Source organism: Clinocottus analis, unplaced genomic scaffold, assembly GCF_023055335.1.
Source record: "Clinocottus analis isolate CAN_PGR_092001 unplaced genomic scaffold, fCliAna1.0.p SCAF_8, whole genome shotgun sequence".
Taxonomy (NCBI): domain Eukaryota; kingdom Metazoa; phylum Chordata; class Actinopteri; order Perciformes; family Cottidae; genus Clinocottus; species Clinocottus analis.
This window is the reverse complement of record NW_027176240.1, coordinates 7213885-7228739: the sequence shown is the minus strand read 5'-3', so window position 1 is coordinate 7228739 and position 14855 is coordinate 7213885. Positions and strand designations below refer to the sequence as shown.

Here is a 14855-nt window from a genome sequence, read left to right as displayed (position 1 = left end):
TAGTATGAACCCAATTAAAACATATCTAAGATATAAATTACATTTTTAAATATGTATATTTGTATTCTTGTATATTGTACATATATTTAGTTATCAAATAAGTTAACTGTTTAAAATGTACTGTCATCTCATATTATTATTGTCATCTATGATACTAAATGTATTGATCAGTGTGATATGTGCTGCAAATTCCATTGTCACAACTGGTTATTGTCAATATTTTGTAATGTTAAGTTCTTCTGTAAAGAAACAGGTTTTCAATATCATTCTGTGGTTACACATTTCATATCAGTTGTAACATAAAAACATACTTTACATGAATTCAGTAAAAGTGTAAATAGTTAAGAGACCAGAAAAACACAAGAATGTTGCTTTGTTTGGTTTAACCAGAAAGATGAGTGACTTTGGATACCAATCGGTTAGAGTTACACGTCATTCATTTTGGCTTTATAGACGCTAACCTGCCTGTTATCAATTATTATTACTGTAACAATGTTTGTTAAAGATAAAACTCTGAATATAACACAAAGTTTCTCTTTATGATGAGAAAATCTAGCGCACCCTGTCCTGTTGAATCAGCTGTGTGTGAAGGTCATTACCGTCGTCACGGATGTCACTCAACAGTAAATATGAGCTACGTTGCTTAATAAACCCGTTGGCCTGTGTATAAAGGACGTTTGAAATGTTCTTCAGGACACTTTGGGCTTATTATCTTTCTAAATCTAGTCTTAACCTCTTAACAACTTTACATTAAAGTGAGGTTAAGAGACATGGAATTGGTTTATGTTGCAACATTTGGATTTATCAGACACCTTATTAGTCAAATGTGGCATGTCCATAGAATGTATCTGGATATCTGTCAACATTGTTTAATGAGCGTTATTGTTTGAATTTGCACGAATGACATGGGATGAATATAAGAGAAAGTGTATACAGATGAAGAAAGATAACTAGCAAATTAGCAGAATAATACAATACAACATTAAATCAATTTCTGTCCTCTCTTTTCTTATATGGATTTAAGTGATTCAGCTTTGAGACATGTTTACTTGACACTTGTTCAACCCGGAGGTTGAGCCAAATTTCGTAGAACATGCGTAATTAATCTCCAGAACCGTTCCCTCTTCCCAAATAAACATCCCCACAATATGGTGGCATTTCAGTGAGTCACTCTCAAACACAAACAAGCCTCTCTGTCCCTCTGCAGCCTTTGTGGAAGTTGAGCTCTCCTTTCACCCCTTCCAGGACGCGCTTGCATCATCCTTCCAAAGTCAACATGTAGAGGGACATTGGGTGGTCTCTCTCTCTCTCTCTCTCTCTCTCTCTCTCTCTCTCTCTCTCTCTCTCTCTCTCTCTCTCTCTCTCTCTCTCTCTCTCTCTCTCTCTCTCCTCTCTGTCAGACATGACGGTGGAGCCCCTGACTCAATGCTGCCTTGGTTAATCAGTAACCAGGGTGGGAGCACCGCGACTGGCTGGTTGGTATAAAGTACGGGAGCAGAGGGGCCAGGACCTCACTCAGCAGGAACAGACGCACACGGTAAGAGCAAACTTTTACTTTCTCTCAGCGATTGCCTTTTGATTGTGCAGTATGGTGACTGGACAAACTCTTCAGGCGACATGTTTGGAGTCCTATAACTGCTGGGGCTAATCCATTATGTTCTTTAAAAGCTAAACATAATGGTCTAAATGTCTGAAATATGTCAAAAACGCCTTTCTGGGGCTATTACTTGATAAAAGCAAACGGCTTGAAGACAAGGCTATAATTAATTTGACTAAACAACAAATGTGGTCTGCATCTAAAAAGAAAACCTCAGGTATCATGAATTGGGTGGGTCATGTGTAAGAACATTTAACTGTACCAGTTTTATTGATAAGGGACCAAGGACATGTCCTCTGGTTCATTTCCAAATAGAGGGAAAATCTAGTGTTTGCTGACCTCTTACGAGAGTCCATCAGTCCACATTTCATAAGAGCACTCGCCAAAGTTGTTCTCCTCCACAGACATCTTTGTAACGCATGGAAAATGTTCTTGAGAGACTAAAAGTTGTCAGTTCAACCAAGACGGCCGACTGCAGCACATAAGTGTTTTCCTCAGTAAACTTGTTGATTGTTTTTAATGATATACTATATGTGTTTGTAAAAGTTTGCTCTGTGAAATATCTATTCATTTATTCAAGATTATGTATGTATTTGTTCAGTTATTATACCATACAGCCAAAAGCCACGCAAGAATTGAAGTGAACCGTTTTGTCTTAATATATGTTGAGGTGTGATGCCTGCACTCTTAGTTTGTGTCTCAAATCTAAAAGCTGCTTTCACAGGATCCAAATAAACGACAAACAACATCCAAATGAAACATCCATCTTATTTTAGTCTGTGAACACATAGAAATTCGCACAGATGTGCGTAGATGCGTCTTCATTATCTTCGCGACCCCTGTTGCAGAGGGTAATGCCTGCTCTCATTCACTGACCAGCATGAGAGGGGACACACAAAGAGAAATCAATCCATCACTGACATGCCGCTCTGTGTCCAATGTTCCTGCCAGACAATCCTGTCGTAGACAGAAAACCAGATCCAGCCAGATCTCTGACGAGAGTCACGCTAATAGTGCTATAGCATTCACAAGCCACCCAATGCAAAGTGCTCGCTAAGACTCAAGAGCCAGTCAATGAGTTGGTATGCTCAAGGTATTCATTGTAAACTAAAAACATCTGTCTATCTTCACAGAACGAATCATTTTAAGGTGACTCCCAACAAAAAGGTAAAATGCGGTCGCCTCTTGTTGCCTTCCTACTCTGCTGCTACCTCTCGGTAAGCCAAGCCAACCGCGTCTATATCCACCCCTTCCACCTCCTCGAAGCGGAGAATGTCAGCTGCGAGACCCTGCAGACCCAGACCGCCAAGCCTCTGGAGACGCTTCCTGTGGCCCCCCTTGATATTGAAGTCCTCACACCAGACAGCAGGGATTCGTCAAAACTGGAGCCGCAGAGGCAGAACATCACAGAGAGGACGGCGGTCCTGGCAGTGCTGCTAAACTCTCTGGGCCTGAGGATGTACCAGGCGTTCAGCAGTAAGCAGCAAAGCACCAACACCCTGCTCTCTCCCGTCAACACCTTTGGATCCCTCGTCACTTTCTTCCTGGGGGCCTCCAAGAAGACTGCAAACAACTTCCAGGTCTTTGCTTTTGATTTGTTTTCATTGTGGAGATAGCTCAAAAGAGTTTTAGGCAAGCAGAACCTGTTGATCCTTTACTATTTTTTGAAAGAGGGGACGATTGGTACGGCCCTAACCATCTGTGATAATCAGGGGTTTTTTGTTCACTCAAAGATGTTAATCTTTACCAATTCAATCCTTGCCTTGTAGCTTCTACTGGGCCTAGGCAGTGACGAAGACCAAGAGGAGTGTGTGTTCTTAATGGATGGACACAAGGTTCTCAAGACCCTGCAGGACATTAACTCTTTGGTGGACGACGGACCCAAAGATGAAATCACCAGCCAGGTCTGGGCCTTCACTCGCCAGGACGCTCAGCTCTCCGAGGACTTCATCCAAGGCACGCAGGACTTCTCCGACACATCGTTCATCCGTGGTGTAGACTTCTCCGAACCTCAGGAGGCCGAGCAGCTGGTGAACAGCTTTGTGGAGAAGACATCAGGCGGGAGGGTGAAGGGCGTCTTCAAAGATCTGAACCCCAGCAGCGACCTTCTGTTTGTTTCTTCCTTCAACTTCCAAGGTCTGTTTCGCACATGGACTTTCTTGATATAAAGTAAAGACTACCTTTGTATTTTAGAAGTGCAATGCAAACGTGTCCAGTACCACCTATTATGGCCACACTCAGATTTGTAATAAATCAAATAGCAGTCCATGTAACAGAACAAAATACACGTGCCCTTCAAACTTGTTTTTTTTGTCCTGATTTGCGAAGTTGCTGTGATACCAAACGAAACAATCCTGAGTTCTGTCAACTGCTGGGCCCCCTTGCAGTACCTGATTGTGTTCTTTGGTTGCGTTTATTTAGGCAACTGGAGGACAGCTTTTCAACCAGAGAAGACCTCCTTGCAAGAGTTTCATGTGGATGAAACAACCACAGTGATGGCTTCCCTGATGACCCACACGGGACAGTATCACTACCTGAACGATGAGGTACATTAGAGTTCAGGATACTGTTTGTCATCACATATTTGGAACAGGTCAACATGACATTTACCCAGGTGAGTATTCAAATGTAATATTTTTCTTTGGTCCCCACGTAGGCACGGCAGTGCACAGTTGTCAAGCTGTGTCTGAGCAAACGGTCCTACATGTTGCTCGTCCTGCCTCACGAAGGTGCCAGCCTCCATGACATCGAGTCCAAGCTGCGCACTGACGTCATGTCTGACTGGCACCAGAGCCTCCAGGAAGGGTGAGCATTGTGCTAAAACCCGAAATTCAGACCCAATATGACAATACCACAAGCTAGGGGACTGGACATTGGAAGCATCTTTGGTTGTAATGTCATGTACCCATTGTGCAATCATTTTTAATCCCATCAATGTCATGTGACTCAGCTATAGTATTATCACAGCCAATAGTGTGTATTGCTCAGTCTATAATGAAGGGATTTTCATTTTATTCATATATATATACATATATACACACACAGCTATATATTTTAAGGCGAGAGCGAGTAAGATACAGTCCCATTTACAAATACTTTTACTTGACAACCTGTCTCCCCTTCTGTCCACTCGTCCAGTCTGTTGGAGCTGTCCCTCCCAAAGTTCTCCATGTCTTCTGCGACTTATATGCGCGACCTGCTGACCAACCTGAATCCAGAAGTTGAGGAAAAGCTGTTGGGCTCTCAGGCCGAGTTCAGCCAACTCAGCAACTCCAAACCTTTCACTATAGATAAGGTGAACTATAGATGAGCGGTCAACTTGTCATAACAAACACTCACTTTGTGTGCGTACGTGCGTGTATATCATTAACAGATCTCTCTCTCTTTGTCCTCTCAGGTCGTCAACAAGGTGTTGTTCGAGATGTCAGAAGAAGGCGCAGAACTTCAGGACAAAGTCCAGGAAGCAGGCGTCCCTCTAAAACTGTCCATCAACCGGCCATTCTTCTTTTCCGTCATAGAGGGAGATTCTAACGCCATCCTCATGCTTGGCAAGATCACCAATCCCACACTGTAAAGTTATATTGTACCGAAAAACTCATCAAGATCCTACTCTTGTTTTCCAGCTCAAAAACTGAGCATGCAGTATTTGAGGAATGAAGCATAACCTCACTCAAGAAGGATCTATCAATATTCAAAAGTGTTATCTTTCACCAGCTGATTTCTCCACAAACTCAGGAGTCACTGGGGATCCCCGTCTCAGTATTTATGAAAAGCTTTTACTTTATGCAGAGTTGTTTTCAAGCAGCCTATTAAACATCGTAATTTGTTTTTCTCCTGTAAAATTTATGATAGCAGAATTCTGTACAGTATTTTTCAGTAGGTACAGTCCACGATTCTCTATGATGAATGACTAATACGTTGTATATTGTAACTAAGAGTTTATTTTTGTTTTGTTAACATTTGTGATTGCTGAAATAAAACTTATTGTTTCCCAATATAGTTCAAATGTCATTGGTTTTCCTCAGGATTTCAGACAAACACCTGCGGTAGTTTATTAAAAAACAAGTTCTATCTCCTTACAATACGTAACACCATGTTATCGATATTTTTTCAAAATACATTATGTCGGACATATTTTGGTAATTGAAGAGATCGTTTTGCATTTGAGGGTTGAAACGGTGACGGGATGTTTCCAAGTTGTAAAGGATGATGACAATTTCACTGAGAATCAACTCCTCAGTTTTGATAAGTGAGCCTTGGCCTTCTGGTTAGAAGTGCACATCATTTTAAACAAGTGTACTCACTCCTTTGCACACGTCCCAAAATGAATAAAATTATAGGCAAACTGAGGCAAAGTGTTAAAAGAAAAAAATGTTAAACTATAGTATGACATACCAGGTGTAAATGATTATAAAAATGTGTAATAAAAGTAAAAGAAATAAGGTTTTCTAGTAAAATGTCATATTTAAGTACATGCCATAATAATATCATACTACACATTTTCATAAAAATATGTATATGTGATGAAAATGTTATAACAAAGTCAGTTTAATGTTGTAAAATGAATGATAGTTACTATATAGTATGCCATTGTATGACATGCTTTGACTTGTTACTGCCATTTTGATGTCAAATATGTAATAAAAGATCATAAAAGGTTCCAGTATAGCAAGCCATAAAAAAGTAACAACATAGCACGTCATAAAAAGTCAATAGTATTCTGTTACAAAAAAGTAAATGTATAGTCATAAAAATACCATTGAATAGTCATAACTAGAATTACCACCTCCCTATTGTATGACTCCCCAAACCAGTCTGAATATTGCAGTTTATGTCCATGTCTGTCCAAAATGTAATCACCTACATTTTTAACACATTTTGTTTATGTTTTAGTTTTTTAATTGTCATAGTGAACATATGAATTCTTGCGTTTTGGCCAAAAACATTGAGGTCATAGTGACCTTCAACCACCAAATCCTCATCAGTCCTTCCTTGTGTCAAAGTAGACGTTATGCCAAATTTGAAGATTGTTCCTGCAACGCTGCGTGCATGAGAATGGGACGGACACACAAAGACTGACCGACACAAGGGCGGATGCACATGACTTTCTAGATTTCTAGTTTGTTAATCTGTACCATTTTTTTTACAGTCAATGGAAAAAGATGTATGCAGTAAAAACATCGAGCTAGCATATTCATGTTTTATTAAAACACACAAATCCCCTGCTGTATCCACAGTTCTTCATTTTATTCCAGAGTTAATTATATTATAAAACTTCGATTTTAACATAAATGTACATGTTACACACTAACAGACTCTTTGAGATGAAAACCTTCACCTATTAGCAGAAGAAGAGACAAATATGCTTTCGTTGACATTCTGTCTTTGTAACCTAAAACTTGAGAATCTTGTTATGCAACATACCCAACATATATAATGATTGGTACAATAATTATGTATAGAGCATTGCAGATCACAGTTAGCTCAAACGCAGCCAGTGAGACTCCAATATAAACTATAGACTGACGTCACATGTGAAGACTATAAAATAACTGTTATTTGGACCGGTTCTAAGGGTTTCAGATGTTTGGTTGAACTCTGCTCCGAGTTGGCTTTTGTTTTAAATAACTGATGCCTGTAAATTTAGACAGTATGGACCCTATTTCTTTGGAGCAGGTGGCTGTATGTTACACATTGAACCTTAAAAGTCTGTAATAAATGGGGATGATTTTGTACAAAAAGGATTTCAGTAGTGTTAGTTCTTGTTATACATTCTTCGTGACCCGCTACCAGGCCATGACTTTAGCCTGGACTGGACCATTTCCCCAAGTTTTCAGGCAATGCAGCATGTGAAAGATTTTCAGTTACGATGGAGTCAACCTTTTTTTACTGGTTCTGTTCAGCCAGCTCTCGGGCCTCTTTCACCAGGTCCATCAGGGTAGAGAACATGGTGATGTCACTTGGCTGAAGACCCATCTTCTGGATCTGAGACACACAGCAGAGCGGTGTAAGAGAGAATAATCAAAAGCAGTATGCAACCTCAGCAATATTTGCTGCAAATTTTTTTTTTTGCCCAAGTATTTGTCTCTGCAGAGGTCTGCATGTCTCTGCGTATTTGTCAAACGCCACCTACCTGTTCCCCGAGGTATTCCACATCCAATGCAAGTTGAAGCCGGATCTTGCTATCGTCTGTGGGTCCACCGTTTGCGCCTGCCGTGGTAGTCGCGCTCGCACCTTTTCTGGCTTGTTTTAACCGCTTCAGACTCTCCTCCATCTTTCTCACTGAGCTCAGCACTTCTGAGATGGTCTCATAATACCTGAAAAAGAAGGGAAACAAAAGCAATGTTTGATGCAGCTGGAAAAAAATGTATAAAACTAAATGAATATAACTTTTGAAAATGGTCTTAAACTTATATTTAACGGAATAGCTCGTTCCGTGAATTTTTAAGCACAAGTCACACTTTTTAATTCAGGTAATGTTAGTGGGTCTTTTTGTCTTGGCAGGTGTCTTACCTCTGAGTGCAGTCAGTCAGTGCAACTCGCAGCCACTCTTGTGCTGTGGAGGGGGTGACCAGCCCTGTTGAGTCCGTCAGCAGCTGAAGTAACGGGCGTAAGGCGTTGTCCATGTAGGCGGATGCACGCACTGGCAGATCCTAAAGACGTTATTAGTAAAAAAAAGTTTTTTCAAAGTGAATAGCGGTTTCGCTATATTTTGTTCATGTACAGCCACGCAGTTGTTATATATACATTGCAAAAAGTGTGAATTGTGCAATTCTATGATGAATCTTAAGAAACAATCAGATTCAGTATCAGCAGATACTTCAAGCATTGAGGGGCAATACAACTTAAATCAGGACATCCAAACACAGATACCCATTGAAGAATAGCAATATGTGTTTGGGTGCTGAATGCCAACAGTTTTTTCCCCTATTTTCACTCCCCAATAGCGATTCCCAATACCATGGAATTTGCCACATGATACAAAAACCTTGACTAACAAGGAAACACAATATTGTTGATGTAGCGTAACACAGTTCAGCACTGCTGTTGTGAAAAACTGATGCATGTGTAATTCATTCTTGGCAAAAGTTTTTCCAAAGCAATATTTTCAAGGTCAATTATGAACATTTTATTAGTAAGTTGAGTTAGTGTGAATAATTATGTTGAAATTAAAAAGGTTTTCATGCGTTAATATCATCACAACTTCACCAAAATCAAAGGTTCAATTTAAAGAATTTCTACCCGATTATATATGGATTTTTTAAATACAACAATTCAGTTTCAAAAAAATTTCTCCTCCAGGTTTTGTTTCAGTTAGACAATGTGTTTTATGAGCACGTTTGCAGCTTCACTGACCTTATTTGTCCTGCGGTAGAGTCGCGGAACCTCAGAGGCACTCTTCAGGAAGCGGCAGCAGCGTTCAGTCAAATGCTGGGTCATCCTGGTGTTCAGACGGGGAATGCTACTTGACAGGCACGTCTTGGAGTCCGTGAGAGCATCTGAACATAGAGAGCATGAGTTAATAAAAACTACACATGGTCTGATTTGCCCTGGTGCTCAAGAGGGGGATATTGAGCAAGGAAGCCAAGAGCCAAGGAAAGATTTGATTGTGTGACTGACATGTTTTCTTTAAAGATGTCATGCTCAAAAGCCCGAGGACTGAGTGGTTACACTTTAAATGTCAACGATAACTGGCATTCATGTCTTGCATTGTTGTGTATCTCCAGGCATGTTTTCCATAGAAATGAGACCACAGCAGAAAAAGTACAATAATCCTTAACAATCACAAAAAAATCCTGCAAACTGACTTGATATCCCACAACTATTACAATTTCTACTGAGGGAAACATTGAATGCTTCACAAAACAGATAAACACGATCATAAAATCGTCCTTCTTCCTCATTTCCCGACAAAACGTTGCACCGCAAAATCATGCAAATACTGCAAAGAAAGTGATGAGATGAAATGACTTCCAACTTACCCTCAACAATAGCGATGTTTTTGAATCCGATGGCTTCTAACCGCTGCCTGACCATCTCTGTTAACTCTGGTATCTAATTGAAAGACGAGCAAACTGTCAGTGTGGAAACAATCAAATGGAAACCAGTAGAAAACTATCATAAGGGGCACTTGGTTAACCCCATACGTTTAAAATGTATTCTATGTTAGAAAAATAGAACCACAATATATGTGTTTAGTATATTTAGATATTTCTAACTAACTATATGTATTTAGTTTGTGTGTATATGTACCTGCTCCTGCAGCTTTTGGATGTCAGCTGCAATATAGACCAGCTGTTTGGTGGACAGAGAAGCAGGACTCCCACTCTCACTATCCTCCATCGATGTTCGGCTGGAGGTGGAGGAGGCGGAGCTCGGCAGAGGCCTGATTGGCTCTTTGGTCGCTTCAGTGGATGGTGTTTTAGTCAGCACCTGTGCGGACAGTAATGAGTCACGATGTGGAACACAAGCAGGCCACAGCGACATGGCTATTCATGGCTTACATAAGGCTTTGTTCTAATAACTATTACAAAATATCTTTAAATAATTATAGTCCTCAAGTGTAATTTAGTTTACCTCATCAAGAAACTTGGCATAGCGTGCGTAGAGCTGCAGTGTGAGCTTCCAGAAGCGATGGGCCAGAGGTGACAGGTAGACTTTGTCTGACCAACATCGCATAAGGCAGGACCATAACACCTCAGATACCTGCAGGTGGTATACACTGCCAGCTGGACAACAACACATACAAATACACAGTTATGTTGGTGACGTGATTAGGGACACACAATGTTGTTCATGATAGAAATGTGATTCATACCCGGTGCTGCCTCAAGTCCATCACTGATGGCGTTCTCGAGACTCCCTGCTATTTCTTTGTACCTGGAAAAACAAGGCAAAACAATCGATGTGTTATCAGCTTATTTCAGGCTTCAGCTCTGATACGCACGTGCTCATGACGTGAGACGCCGCTGTGTGCGTTGGAAATGTAAAACTTTCCAGAAAAGCTGAACTGTGCAGGTTTGTGTTGTGAAATTAGGCCACAAGCCCTGATCTTTACTCTGTGTGTGTGTGTGTGTGTGTGTGTGTGTGTGTAGGTGTATGTGTGTGTATAAGAGGAGGTTGACAAATAGTGGAAAACTTCTTTACTTTTTCAGATCAATAGCCATTCAGTCAAGGTCCAGTGTCATGTTTGTAGGCTATGTTTAGTATTGTAATACGCTGACACACATTCTCATTTGATATATTTCTTCTTGTCATCATTATGCATGAACCTCACACACCTATAAGCCATTTTCCATATTTCAATAAAAAAAAGTATTCTCCAACATTGCTTCTAAAAATGCTGGCAGGCTGCAATTTAAATCAAATCATGTCTCTTGGGCTCTTAAAGCGAGACCAGTCAATTCTTAAAAATACATGCTGCAAAGAAATTCCTCCTTCGCTGACGTCTGACTGTATTCATTCATGCTGAGAGGTAAGATGTGTCTATGTATGAATTTCAATCTAAACGAGAATACCATAAGCGTGAAGGAATAGTTTGACAAAATACCTCGACACTTAAACTGAACGATGGAGTTTTGTAGATTTAGAAGAATGAACTGATCCAATGTCTGAAAGGTTCAGGGGGAGGAGGAGTTCTGAGTATCTGACAAGCACTTCTGAAAAAGCCTACTGGCAGCTTTTTCTGTCCCTGCCATGAAATAGTACACATACTAACTCCGGTAACAACACAAACTGTTGTTTTACATTGCAGTTCTAGGCCAGCTATGCCCCTCTGTTTCCAGTGAGCTAAGCTAACCCTCTCCTGTCTCCAGCTTTATATTAAACAAACAGCCATGAGAGTGGTATCAACCGCTTTCATCAGCTCAAAGCAAATAATGGAAGTTCCACAAATATACAACTATTCCCTGAAAGAAGTGTGTTTTTGTATTTTGAACAAATGAGTAAAGAACATCTTATTTTTTTCAAGGAATGCCAGTCACACTTTCAACACTGTTTAGAGTGATGCCTACAGTTGTTCAAAAATGTCTAATTTGCCCTAAAATAAGACATGAATCTGTAGGCTGAAGTATGTGAAGTATTGATCATATTGAGATAATACGCACCGTAGTTGAAAGTAAACCGGCAGGTTCCATTTGTTGTGGAAGCTGGTGTATGAGGGATGTACTCTCAGTCTCCGCACACTGGCCTGCGAGCTGCACTGACGCTCAAACCTCCGCACAAACTCCACACTTGCACTGTAACGCTAAAAAAAAAAAGGAATATGAAGACTCAACAGACCGCACACGCAGGTGAAACTACTCAATCTAAAACTGAATTGTGACAGAAAACTACACCAAATGAATGCTGCGCACACCAACTGTGCCACTGTACCTCAAAGAATATGTCAGGGTTTCCAGGGCTGAAGAGGTAGGCCAACCTCTCCTCTATCCCTTTGATCATCTCTGGCCACACAGAGTTCACCAGGAAATCATACCCTGGCACTGCGTCAGCTTTGTCACTGAGGAGAGAGGAAACATCAGCACATTCAAAATATGCTATGATATCATCTACTTTGGTCACTACTCCAAACACTGGTTCAATTTATGTACACAAACTAGGAGTAGTAGTTGTTTAAATGGACAAATATGTTGAGTAAATGCTGCAAGGTCATTTTGATAGTATGTGAATACAAAATTAATACTTTTTCAAAAGAGTAGTCAATATACTGAACGCACCAGCCCTACAGATGAAAGTGGGTCATTTGCTTCAAAACAATCAACACAACAAAGAGTTGCTTGTTCTAAGCATGCTTTGAATTAAACGCGATAATATTAAAACCTGGAAATGGCTCCTCCAGTGACCTCCCTAAGCAGTCTACAGTGATGAGGAACGAAATCCAACAGTCTAGAGTACATCAACTGGAGACCATTCGGAGTAGACTTCACCACCTCTTCTACAACCACCTAAAAGAAGAAAAACGAGACAAGGGCATTTTCTGTCAAAGTTATCAAATAATGTCTTCTAATATATATATATATATATATATATATATATATATATATATATATATATATATATATATATATATATATATATATATATATATATATTCCCTATGAGTGGTATATTTACCTGGTCCATGTATGGTTTGACCAGCACCTGTCCGACCAGGGCCTCAGCATCTCGAGTCTTGTCTATGGTGGCATACGTCCTCAGGCAGTGTCGCACCATGACAACGTTGCTTGTTTGCAGACCCTCGATCAGCACGCCCTCCAGAGACTGCTGCAGCATGGAGGTGATCCCTGCGATACGCTGGCAGAGGACACAACCAAGGGATGAAAGTATTACAACAGAGTACATTCCAGCAAACACACAGAACGAGGTGATCATCAGTAGGGAAACTAGGATGAAATATTTTGGAGATAGTTTCTGTCCCTTAACAGAAGGACTGCACAGGTGATGGTAATGTGTTTGTCAATAATTACATAACTGAAAGATAGACAGAAAAGCAGCAAAGATAGACAAAACTGATTAGCACTTACAGGTCTGACTTTGTCCAGTAGGGGCATGCCTTTGCTCTGTACAGCGTGGAACTGCAGCTGGTTGAATTCTGTAGCGATCCTCTCCAGGATATGACCTGCTAACAAGGGACTGTACGAAGACAGACATGAAGTGAGACAAAAAGGCTCAGCGCTACATCTCTGTATTGATCAAGCTCAAACAATATGAACCTATGGTGGGCTCATGATTACAAAGTAGAAATAAAGCTTCACACTAAAGTTCCAAAATAAACGTACGTACAAATTTAAAAGCAGTAAAATTATGTACGAATTGATGCCAGTTAGCGTTTCAGTTTCTCACCTGCTGGTTTCTAGAGAGCTCGATTCCTTGGAGTTCTGTGAGTGGAGGATCTTCTCAATCTTCTCCACTGAGCGCACCACCTGAATCAGCCTCAACACATACACCTGATGGATGGGATGATGAAAGGAAGATGATCATTAATGGAGTTTGTCCCACCGAGTAGACAACTATCGATTATTGCATGTTATCTTCTACATTAGAAGTCGGAAAGCTAGTATTTCTATAAAATAATTGAAAAACAGATTAATCATCAGTAGGGCACCAAATATAGCGTGTTGAAATGACATTAAGTTCACAATATGACATGGACATGACCTACAAGACTTTCATAAAGTATTTTTAAAGGTGATTCTAAAATATGTTTAATGATTAATCCGACATATGATTAAATGCTTCAAATGCTGAAGAAAAAGAACCAAACCTTTTTTTTCTGCAGATCTTCTTGTTTGGCTAGCTGGTTGTCTATAGCCTGGACCACCTCACTCACACAGGAACGCAGACTCTGCAAGAGATCACAGCCAGAAACACGCATGATCACTCTGTGGCAGAAATGAGTCGAAGCTTACAGTATACTTCATTAAAACACATACCATAACCTCCTCGCGTAACTGTCCCAATGGCACAGAAAGCTGATTGAGAGCTTTGTCCATCCCCACCTGAGACGAAGGAGCAGAGGTCTGAGTTCAGAACACTGATTTAGTTTAATAAAGGAAACTTCTTTGTGTGCTCTTTCATTGTCACTGCACAGCCACATTACTAACAACCGACCAGGTTAGTGGAGAGGTTAACAAAGTCGGCATAGTCCTTGTTGATGAGCTCCACCATGGCCGTTTTAAGCAGCTTGTAGTAGAGCTCCAGGTCCTCCCTCATCTCCTCCAGCTGGACCTGCTTCCGACAGTCCGCCACAAACTGGTCCACGTCAAAGTCATCCTGCAGACAGAGACATTTATACAACGGTAGACATAAATACAATCACACACATATTACTAGTAGAAAATGGAAAGAGAAACTTAGTTAATCGACCTAGCTCCAGACTAACAAACACATCATGCAGAATGCACAGTGTACTTGTGACTAATCGAGTTTGCTATTACCATGCATGAACCAACATTAAATAAAAGTGGGATTGTAGTTTAGACTCATCATTAAGTATCTATATTCAATAACACACGAGAAAGGTTTAGGAAACGATCAGTCAGCCTTAACTTAACACTTAAAGGCTAATGCCAGCTGGCGTTAGTTTGATAGCGGAAACAAACGTAAAGGATTCAAACCTTCATAAAAACATCCTTGTCGAAGCATAAAGAATCTGGTGCCTTTGGTAAATTCATGTTGAATTATAAATAACAGGTACAACGAACATGCAAAGATAATATATCAGGAGGCTCCAACTAGCTGCAGCAACTATGCTTCC

General features: G+C 40.4%; 2 protein-coding genes across 2 annotated transcripts; one reads left to right on the top strand and one right to left on the bottom strand.

Annotated features, from left to right (window-relative positions):
• Window positions 1–1458: 1458 nt before the first annotated feature.
• agt (angiotensinogen) lies at window positions 1459–5679 on the top strand. The gene is made up of 7 exons (XM_068568266.1): window positions 1459–1537; window positions 2731–3177; window positions 3367–3733; window positions 4019–4143; window positions 4254–4402; window positions 4736–4892; window positions 4995–5679. The coding sequence occupies exons 2-7, from the start codon at window positions 2770–2772 to the stop codon at window positions 5169–5171; spliced, it is 1383 nt and encodes a 460-aa protein (XP_068424367.1). The 5' UTR covers window positions 1459–1537; window positions 2731–2769; the 3' UTR covers window positions 5172–5679.
• Window positions 5680–6823: 1144 nt separating this feature from the next.
• On the bottom strand, window positions 6824–14855 carry cog2 (component of oligomeric golgi complex 2). The gene is made up of 18 exons (XM_068568003.1): window positions 14716–14855; window positions 14210–14371; window positions 14032–14097; window positions 13863–13943; window positions 13442–13545; window positions 13123–13231; window positions 12713–12892; window positions 12419–12543; window positions 11972–12098; window positions 11704–11843; window positions 10416–10477; window positions 10175–10326; window positions 9851–10030; window positions 9580–9652; window positions 8954–9096; window positions 8111–8250; window positions 7731–7914; window positions 6824–7582 (listed from the first exon to the last, which is right to left on the bottom strand). The coding sequence occupies exons 1-18, from the start codon at window positions 14770–14772 to the stop codon at window positions 7484–7486; spliced, it is 2184 nt and encodes a 727-aa protein (XP_068424104.1). The 5' UTR covers window positions 14773–14855; the 3' UTR covers window positions 6824–7483.

Bases quoted from the DNA above. Each gene is read 5' to 3' on its own strand.
- agt (XM_068568266.1), top strand. From the start codon at position 2,770: ATGCGGTCGCCTCTTGTTGCCTTCCTACTCTGCTGCTACCTCTCGGTA. The intron at 3,178-3,366 runs GTCTTTGCTTTT...CTTGCCTTGTAG, and splicing joins AGACTGCAAACAACTTCCAG to CTTCTACTGGGCCTAGGCAG. The intron at 4,403-4,735 runs GTGAGCATTGTG...CCACTCGTCCAG, and splicing joins CACCAGAGCCTCCAGGAAGG to TCTGTTGGAGCTGTCCCTCC.
- cog2 (XM_068568003.1), bottom strand. From the start codon at position 14,772: ATGAATTTACCAAAGGCACCAGATTCTTTATGCTTCGACAAGGATGTT. The intron at 12,544-12,712 runs GTAAATATACCA...TTCTTCTTTTAG, and splicing joins TCAAACCATACATGGACCAG to GTGGTTGTAGAAGAGGTGGT. The intron at 7,583-7,730 runs GTAGGTGGCGTT...TGTGTGTCTCAG, and splicing joins TGGAATACCTCGGGGAACAG to ATCCAGAAGATGGGTCTTCA.